The 9,788-nt window shown below is 66.7% G+C and overlaps 1 protein-coding gene across 1 annotated transcript; it reads right to left on the reverse strand.

Moving 5' to 3' along the window:
- Positions 1-1,109: 1,109 nt before the first annotated feature.
- Positions 1,110-4,842, reverse strand: LOC140646062 (uncharacterized). The gene is made up of 11 exons (XM_072849472.1): positions 4,787-4,842; positions 3,843-3,952; positions 3,718-3,768; positions 3,551-3,628; positions 3,186-3,242; positions 2,711-2,767; positions 2,470-2,526; positions 2,303-2,367; positions 1,816-1,885; positions 1,599-1,645; positions 1,110-1,251 (listed from the first exon to the last, which is right to left on the reverse strand). Exons 2-11 carry the CDS (start codon positions 3,942-3,944, stop codon positions 1,110-1,112), a joined length of 726 nt encoding a protein of 241 aa, XP_072705573.1. The 5' UTR covers positions 3,945-3,952; positions 4,787-4,842.
- Between the last annotated feature and the right edge of the window lie 4,946 nt (positions 4,843-9,788).

A 9,788-nucleotide genomic window follows, 5' to 3' on the forward strand; every position in this document is an offset into this window, starting at 1 on the left:
GAGCAAGGCAGCCGGACCCTTGGCGGAAGAGGATCAGGGCAGGGAATCCTTCAGGAAACCGGACATAGCCATGTGCGTGGGCACAGGTGAGCCCCAAAACCGCGCAGGGCTGCCTGCACGGAGCTCACCCCGGGGGCACTCCCACGGGCGGGAGTGGGCAGCCCCCCCGCGTGACCCAACCCGTGTGCACCCCTCTGTGGGGGGTGCTCACAGCCATCAGTGGGGTCGCATCAGCGAGGGACGTGGCCGAGCAGCTCCGTGGGCCCTCCTTGCAGGAGGGGAGCGCTGCCCAGCGCAGCCACCACCACCTCGCCGAGCTTGAGAGACTCCTCATGCTGAGCCCCACAGGGGTCTGAGGTGTGGGACAGCTTCTGGACGCAGCTGCAGCAGATCCCCACTTTGGCCGCACGCACTCCCGCTCGGCCCGAGCGGTGAGGCTCGGCCGCTCTACAGCCAGCTCTGCCAGCTCCTGGCTCCGGCCATGGGGAAGCAGGACCCCCTCTGCGCCGCGTACCTGCTGTCCGAGTCCGTCTCCATCACCGCTCGCCATCAGATGCTCAGCATCATCCACAGCAAGACTCATATGCCGGCACTAACCTTCGCCGTCATCGGGCACCCTCGGGGACCGGCGGAGGGGACAAAGCCGCCGCAGAGGCTGGACCCCCTTCCCCGGCTGCGTGCATTCACCACGGAACCGGGACCCCCTCTCCACCGCGGTACCTGCTGTCCGAGTCCGTCCCCATCCGCACTCGCCCTGCCCCATGGGATCCGGCTTTACTCCTCATGCCAGGCGGCTCCGGCTCTCCGCGCCTCCCGGCTCCTCGGAGACGCGGGGCTGGCTTGTCGGGCAAGCGCCGGGGGACGGCCGTGGAACGCGAGCCGAACCGCCGCGGGAACCGCCACGCCGACAACTGAGCTCCCCACTTCGCCGGGCGAGCCACGGGCACTGCCGGCCTCCAACTCAAGCAAGAGCCAGGTCTGAGGCAGAGCCGTCGTGGGGCGCGCACAGGCAGAAGGGAAAGCAGGAGCCACCTCCCTCTGACCCGTCAGCTGACATTCATTGAAGAGGTCACACACTTGTCCTGCAATCACAGACTTCTTTCTTTATTTCAAAACAACTGGGACCTCGCTGGGCAGCTCCCTAAGGCGGCCGCCAGCTTTGGTGGCAGGACCCAGTTGAGGACGTCCGTCTTCAGGAGGACTAGGAGGAGGACGGCGAGCTGCAGGAAGGCGAGGAACAGAAGAAGGCTCCTGGGGGACAGGAGAGAGGAGTCAGGCAGAGCAGGGTGCAAATGTGTCTCAGCTCTTTCCAACCACCCTCTTCGAATGCCACCGTGGGACTTCGCACCCTGCTGGGCACAACGCTCCCAGCTCAGGGCTGGGCTGAAGGGCCCAGGCATCTCTCGCAGCTCTACTCTACATCTGCCCAGTGGGCCCCCAGATCCCCCGTGCTACGCCCCCCAAGCTGGGAAGAGAAGAAATACTGCACCATTTCATCCCAGAGAAGGCCAAAGCTGCCCGATACCCTTGGACCACTGGCACGGGCATCCCACTGCCTATGGAAGAGCCCCGGCACCCCGAGCCCCTGGGCAACTCACCGCAGCCAAGAAGTGATCTTCTGCCTCCTTGATGCCAGCCGCCCCTCCTACAGGCCAAGGCACAGCAGGGACATGTGTTGGGGTGTGCGAGGTGGATGAGGTTTGGGGCTCAGACAGACCCCTCCCTCGTCCCCGCTGAGACCGGTGCCCCCGTGGCCCCCGGCCACAGTGCAGACCCTTCCCTCCCCAAGGCCCACAGCGGGGTTGTCTCTCCTACCAGCCGCACAGCCACCATCTCCTGCAGCAGCGACTCCTCCGTCTTGTCTGCCTGCGCCGTCTTCCCCCTGCTACGGACACCGTGGGGTTTGGGGCTGTGAAAAGAGACCTCGGCCAGCATGGCAAACCCCCGGGTGGCCAACAGGGAGCCAGGGTGCTGCCCAGCCTCTGCTGGGGCTGGCACCAGGCACCCCCGCCGTCCCAGCACTGCACAGACCCACCCCCCGCCCCTGTCCCACCCCAGGCCTGCGGGGCGTGGAGGAGAGCCTGGGAGCTGCTTAGAGTTGCGCAGAGCTGCTTCCACGAGTCCCGAGTTGCTCAGAGGTGTTTTGAGCCGCTTAGGAGAAGACAAAGGGCTCTCCACAGCAGGCTGGAGGAGCGGACAGGAGCCAGAAAGATGTCTGCAAGCGGCACAGCTCTGCCCGGAGCTGCTCAGCACCCCCCACCCCGCTGCCCCAGGTTTCAGTCAGGGCCCCACGGCCACTCACAAAGCTGCTGGCTCTCGGAGGCCTTCCCGTCTCTCCAGGAGGTGCCGGAGCTTGCTCCTGAGCAGCTGGACAAGCAAAGGTCCCGGTCAGGAGTCCAGGCCATGCCTGCTCTGAGGGGGCTTCCCCCCACAGACATGCTGAGCCCCCGTCCCTCCTGTCCCCAGTACCTTCGTGACCTCAACCTGCTCCTGAAGACCTTCTCTCAACTCTGGCCAGGGCTCCCACTGCAAAGCAAGTGGGACACATTGCAGGGAGCCGTGGTGGGAAAGGGCATCCCCAGTCAGACCCCAGGGCACTGGGAGGTCAGGCCAGGGACAGGGCAACAGGCACCCAGGTGTCCTGGGGCTAGCGCCATTGCCCAGCAGCTCCGGCCACCCCGTGAGGGATTTCTGGATGCGGGTCACAGACCTTGATCAGCTCCCGCGCTGCTGGGCCTCCCTCTGCCTCTCCGTGAAAGAGCTTTGCCTGGCAAAGAGGAAGGAACAGGAACATCTCCAGGAGGAGCAGGCGGTGGAGCAGGACCCCAGGACACTGGCCGGGGCCCAACGCCACACTACCCAGCACCCCCCTCCAGCCCATGCCCGAGTTCCTGTTACACACAGCGTCCCCAGACACACCAGTGAGGGTCACTCGTCCCACCCCCTTCCCCAAAGCCATAGTGCTGTGCCTGCAGACCCACATCAGGCTCCCCTGTGCAGCACAGCCACAGCCAAGAGCCTGGGGGATAGCCAGAGGCCCGATCCCTCCATCATGGCCAGAGGCCATATCCCACAGTAAACATCCTCCCCAGCCACACCACTGCCCGTGGCTGCTGGGGTGCACGGACCCAGCACTGGCACCCCCTCCCTGACCCCGTCAGGACAGGCCTCCTTCTCCCCTCTACCTTCTGTGCCTCTTCCAGGCCGGCGGCTGCCTCCCTGTTTGCCACCTCAACGCGCTCCTGCGGGAGAGGAGAGGAAGAGGAGCAGCCATCAGGGCACTGAGACACTCCCAGGAGTGGCATTATCCCCTCCCGGCTCCCTTTGGGCACGTCCTTTGCCCTCGCGTCCCCTCTCAGTCCCAGCCCTGCAGGCACTGTGGGCAGACAGAGGGACCCCCAGGCCCAACTCCGGACACGGTCCACACCTGGACATGGTCCTGAGCCACTGGCTCTGGGTGACCCCGCTTTGAGCAGGGGCATTGCACAAGACAAGATGATCTCCACAGGTCCCTGCCAACCTCGACCCCTCTGTGATTCGCTAAACTCACCTTCATCCGGGCCATCCACTCCTCCAGCTGCTCGATCTCCTGGCGGATGTTTTCAAAACACCGCACCACAACAGGCTTCTGGGAAGAGGAGCCAGACAACGGCACTGAGCCTGACACAGCCCCAGCCGCCGCAGCTGGGGGACACGGGCAGAAGAGGGGACACTGACCTGCACGCTGAGCTGCTCCATCGTTTCCTGCAGCTCATCCTGCTTCTTCCCCTGCGTGGGGAAAGGAGAGGTCAGGGGCTCAGGTCTTGCAGCCCCAGCCCCCGGGGACAACACTCCACACCTACCAGACGCTGCAGCAGCTCCTTCTGCTTTTTGGACTCTGCAGAACACCTCGCCAGGCGCTCCCGGAGCACGCAGAGCTCTTCCTTCAACTCTTCCGTCCGCATGGCTGCACCTGGGGGTGGGCAGCCAGCAGGGTGTGAGGGGCACAGCCACGGGCACTTGTCAGGCACGGACACTCGCGGAGATGCTGCCCTACCCTGGCACACGACCGCACACGGACACGCGGGTGCACTCAGGGGAAGGCACCCCTGCACGGCTGCGCACAGGCACGCCACCCTGCTCACCTGCAGCTGTGCCCAGCACCGCGGGTGCTGGCACAGGTACAGCCATACACCCACGGGGACAGCCATGCACCCCCTTGTGCTCCCCAAGCACGGGCGCACCCGCTCTCTCTCACGCACGGAACACGGCCACGCACTTGCAGAGTCAGGGACGCCCAGGGCTGGCACGGGAGCCTCCCCGCAGAGAGGGGCACCGTCAGCCAACTGCACTGACGCGCCTGCACCCCCCGCAGCCGGCAGCCCTGTGCGCACGCACGCGCGCACCAGTCCTGTGCCCGGCTTGGCCTGTGCCAGCTGGGTGCCCAGGACTTGGCTGGAGGTGGGGGGGCCCCAGGGACCGCTGAGGAGAGAAGGAGCTTCCCCGCCCCTGCTGTGCCGGGCACCCGCGGGGCCCCTCCTGCTGGCGGGGCTGCCCTGCCCTGGGGCCTCTGCGACACCTCCAGCGTCACGATCCTGCCCTGTCAGGTCACAACACCCCCGCCCCCGGGACCCCCTTCCTTTGGTCCCCCGCCAGCCCCAGCAGCGTAGCCGACCTCCCCACCTGGCCCTGCCTCGGCCCAGGCTACTGCCTTCCCCCCACCCCACCGCTCGCAGCCACACACAGACCCCCGCCGCCCCTTGCCCAGCCGTGGCTCGCGGGGACTGTGGGGATACTCTGCCCTCACCCTCCTCTCCCCCGTCAGGGGCCTTCGGCTGCACAGCGGACGCAGGACAGCTCCTTGGCGAGTCCTCTCCAAACTCCTGCCCAGCAGCACCGAGCTTCTCCTCCAGATGCTCCCCCGCCTCCGGGAGCAGCCCCCTTTATACCCGCCAGGGCGCCCGTGTCACAAGCCCACAGTGACATCGCGGTGACACGGCCACCGCTGCTGCCCACTGTGACGCGGCAATCACCTCCCTGGGGCTGGCGCCAAGAGGTGACGTGGGGCCCAGCCGCGGCCACCGGGGAAACAGGCCATCACTCTCAGCACGCACTCCTAGTGCACGGGCAGGAGTGACCGTGGGCGCCGCGTGTCAGCGTCTCCCTGCGGGGTATGCCTGTCCCGCAGAGTCCAGCTGCGGCAGCTCCTGGCCCCAAGTCCAAGCAGGAGCCAGGCTGCGCACGGACTCCCAGCAGGCACATGCAGGTGCTCACACGCACGCCTGCACCATGGATGTGCGCAGACGGACACACCGCGTGGGCTCCAACACAGGGCTCACGCATCCAGCCCCGCGCTTGCAGGCTCCCGAGAGGAATGGCGTCCCTCTCTTGGTCAGAGAGCCGCGGCTGCCGGCACGCGGGGGGACACCAGGAGGAAGGGGTGGGGGCACGCGGCAGGCAGGCAGTGACCCACGAGCTTCAGCTGTGGCCCCTCGAGCGGCTGCGTGCGGCGGTGCCGCACGCAGGAGTTGGCAGCCCGCGTCACTCTGGCCTCCATCCGGCAGGGCCTTTCCCCTTGCAGCAAGACCTGCGAGTGGCTGGAGAAGCTGGCAGGGAGCAGCCGGGGCTGTGCCGGCCTGTGGCTGTGGGGTCGGCAGGGACAGGGCCTTGGGGACAGGGCCACCGGCTATGAGATTGCTGGAATGTGCCCCGTGGGATGGGGGGGCAACTGGCAAGGGGGCCATGGGAATAGCACCGCTGGGGATGGGGACAGGGGGCCACGGGGCTGTGGGGCCACCAGGGTCCTCCCCAGCCCTCCATTCCCACCTCGGGGGGGCTGTCTCCGTACCCCCGATTTACCCCAATAAACCGCTCAGCTCAAAGTCCATCCGTGTGGGCATCTCCTTCGGGCGCTGGGGCACGAGCGGGGCCCAGCCCCGGCTGTTAAACGCGCCTTGTCACGGTGCAGAACCCCCACCCCCCGCAGCCTCCTCGTCGCACTAACGCCAATCGCTCTGTGGGAAAGCTGCCACCCACGGGGGACGTCTCCCTGTCGCCACCCGTGGGGCGGGGGGTAGGGTGTGCGTGTGGGGATGGGGATGACCCCGAGTGGGTGGGGACGGCCCGGGGCAGGGGCGCGTGGCCCCCCCAGGCTGGCGGAGATGACTGTTGCTGGTACCGGGGCATGGGAAGGGGGAACCTCGTTTTTGGTGCGGGAGAACCTCGCGCTAAACTAACCCCGAGTGGATCCGGGCGTGGGGCCGCGACACCCCCCAAGCCTGAGGTAATGGGGGGCAGCGGGACCCCCCGGCTTGGGGAGCGGGCACTGGGGCTGGACCCCCCGGCTGCATCCCCTAGCGCCAATCCTGTCCCCCCAGCGCAGGGGCTTCCCTGGGGTGGGGGCCCCACTGGCAACGGCGGGTTTGAGCCCTGCGGGCAGTTGCCGGGCCATGATCTTGTCGGGATGACGGAGCCGTGGCGGGACGGCTGCCGGGGCCGGGGGACGCAGGAGGGGGCCAAGGCTGAGGCACTGCCGGCCGCCTTTGCCTCCGTCTCTGCCGGCCCGCCCGGCCTTCAGGGGTCCCGGCTCACAGAGGCGGGGGAAAGGCTGGAGCAAGGCAGCCGGACCCTTGGCGGAAGAGGATCAGGGCAGGGAATCCTTCAGGAAACCGGACGTAGCCAAGTGTTTGGGGAGCTGGGGGGTACTGGGGACTGTCTGGGGGGGAACGGGCGTCTCTGGGGGTGTTGGGAGTAGCCGGGGTATTTGGGGCGATTGTGGGAACGAGGGTACCCGTAAGGGCCCAGGGCGTTTGGAGGTGTCGGGGATGGGGGCGGTAAGTGGGGTGTCTGGGGACAGCAGGGGTGCCCAGAAGGGATGCGAAGTCTTTGGGGAGAGGGGGGGGCGTGGGGGCAGGTAGCTGCCGCGGGCGTCTGTGGGCTGAGGCGGTGCCTGAGGCTGTTTGGGGCAGTTGTGGGGCTATTGCTCACAAACAGACAACAGCTGGGGAGAGCTAGGGTGCCTGGGGATGACCGCGGGAAGCTCGAGGGGGTAAGGCCCCGTCAGGGCTGTGTTCGGGATGGGGGCACTGGCACCCTTCCTTGCCCCCGTCCCGCAGGTGTCCTGCACAGCGGGCCTGGCACCCTGGCAACGCAATGGCTCCTCACCCCACAGGCGCCCCTGCAGTGCCACATGCCCCCAAGGGTGCTGCGTCCCAGCGACACACGCCTGTGGCTGGAGAGCTTGCCTGACATAGAAGCGCACATCACGGGGCTGCAGAAGTGAAAGCACCGCGAAACCCTCCCGCAGGCATCCCTGCCCCCCCCCGGGCCCCGCAATACCCTGCAAATCCCTTTGTCCCCCTGCAAATCCCTTTCTCCCCCACCAGGGACCAGCCCCTGCTGATACATACCCTGGCTCTGCCCCTCCTGTGCAGCATGGGGGGGTGGAGGCACCCTCCTCACTCCTCATTCCCACCCCGGGGCTTTCTGTACCACCCCGTAACTGCATTAACCCCAATAAAGGGCCTGGCTCGAAGTGTGTTCGGGGACTGGCACGCGGGACAAGACCCTCTCCTTGCGCCCCGACAAACACGCCCCAGCACGTGGAGGTGGAGATAGAAAAGGCTTTATTGGGGGCTGTCAAAGGGCAGCAGCCCCTCGCTGGCCACAGGGAGGATCTTTCCCAGCGTATATGCCAGGTTGGTGTAGGTCTCCTCAGGCAGCAAACGCAACAGCAGGCGGTAGAAGAACTCGGGGTCGTACGAGTGGGCGTAGAGCACCGCAGCAGCCAGAGCGAAGCCGGCGGCCAGCTGCAGACTCACCAAGAGCAGGACGAGTGTCCTGTGGGGCAGAAGAGGGATGTGAGACCGGGCAGGGTGGATGCATCCCAACCCCATCTTGCCTGTGGGCTGCAGGGGGCCATGCTGGGAGCCCCACGGGCTGCCTCCCCAGCCCTTTCTCATTGCTCCCTCAGGCAGGGTGGGCCATGAGACTCCGCAAGCCCGGGAAAACACCCTGGCCCAGGGAAAAGCGACACTGAGCACTTTCCAGCTGCAAAGCCCACAGCCCGCCAGCAGCTGCCCAGCAGCCTGGACTTGTGAGCCCCGCTGGCTGGAGCAGGTGTCCGGCCCATGCCACCCACTGCCTGGAGGCGGGCCCCAGGGCACAGGGGACCCAGTGGGAACACTCACTGCAGCCAATACATGGAGCCGCGTCTCCTCGACAGCATGTCGCGCTCCTGCAGGTCAACACAGAGCAAGGACGCTTGTCAAGCACTGCCGCGCAGTCGGGACAGCTGGAGTTGCACGGTGCCCCGGCCTCCGCCTCGCGCGGGAGAGCGTAGCCCATGCGTGGCTGTGACCTCCATGGACCCCTCTCCCCAGGGAGACCCACGCTGGCCGCGGCAGGGGCTGGCACAGGCTCTCCCCCCTTACCAGCTGCGCTTCCACCACCTCCGGCAGCCCAGACCCCGGCGCCTCTGCCACCTTCTTCCTCTGCTGCTGCCTGCAGGCAACAGGGCTTGGTTGGACGAGTTACAGACCTCCATGGCCACGCGAGGGGTCCCCTTCCAACCATACACCAGCCCAGGCAGGGATTGGACTCCCCTGTCACACCGCGTGCTGCACAGTCCCCCCACCCCGTTGCCTGGCACCAGCCTTGCCTGGCACCGGCATTGGCAGCCCCATCGCTCCGGGTGCTGCAGAGACCCCCTGGACACCCGTGTGGGGCGAGGGGCCCAACTCACCAGAGCTCTTCCTCCACACACGCCTCTTCAAGTTTCTTTATTTCCTGACGCAGCACCTGGCAGAAGGAAGGGTCCGAGTCCCTCAGCCCGCTGCGGCCCTCCTCCAACCCCCCCACGCCAGGGCCCGTGGGCACCCAGCCGTTTTCCTCCAGCCCTTTCAGCACTACCTCATTCGCCTGCTTAGCCTCCCGCCAACAGGCCCTCAGGTGGGCATAGTACTTTTCCAGCTGCAAAACAACGGGCGTAGCATGCGGGCAGCTGGGCTGGGACCTGGGCACCCTCGCCTCTCTCCAGCCCCAGGGCCATGCCCGCTCGCTACCCCACTGCCCCAGGGCACTGGGAGACTGGGCGACCCACAAGGCCAGGCATAGGGAAGCGATGGATGCCCCCATATTCTGGGGGAAACGTCCTCCCCATATTCTGGGGAAAACGTCCTCCCCGCTCATGCTTCTGCCCACAGCCGCTGGGCAACCGGCGCTAGCTGACCCTCCTTGATGAGCAGGGGCTTGGACAAGACAGGATGACCTCCAGAAGTCCCTTCAAACCTCTCAGCCCCGGCCAACTCAGCTCTGGGACACGGGCAGAGGAGAGGACACCAACCTTGCTGTTGAGCTTCTGTATGGCATCACACAGATCCTGGCGGTTCTCCTGCATGCGGCAAGGAGAGCAGGGGCTCAGGGTCTGCAGCCCCAGCCCCCATGGACCAGGAGCCGCTCCACACCTACCGTACGCTGCAGTGGCTCCTTCCTGCTTACCATTTGTGCGGAGCTCTGCACAGAATCTCTGCTGGCTCCTCGATCAGTCCCCAGAGCCTCTGCTGCCTGCAGGAATGGGGAACCATCAGATTCCCTGTCACAGACGTACACCCCCTCGCACATGGCCCTGCCCCAGCTTCCCACGTCCCGGCGCCCATCAGCCATCTACACGCCCCCATCCGGCCAGTGGTCCTGCACGCCCACTCGCCCTGTGCCTGACGGCCTGCGCCAGCTGGGTGCCCAGGACTTGGCTGGAGGTGGGGGGGGGCCCCAGGGACCGCTGAGGAGAGAAGGAGCTTCCCCGCCCCTGC

Source organism: Ciconia boyciana, unplaced genomic scaffold (genome assembly GCF_034638445.1).
Source record: "Ciconia boyciana unplaced genomic scaffold, ASM3463844v1 HiC_scaffold_138, whole genome shotgun sequence".
Classification (NCBI taxonomy): domain Eukaryota; kingdom Metazoa; phylum Chordata; class Aves; order Ciconiiformes; family Ciconiidae; genus Ciconia; species Ciconia boyciana.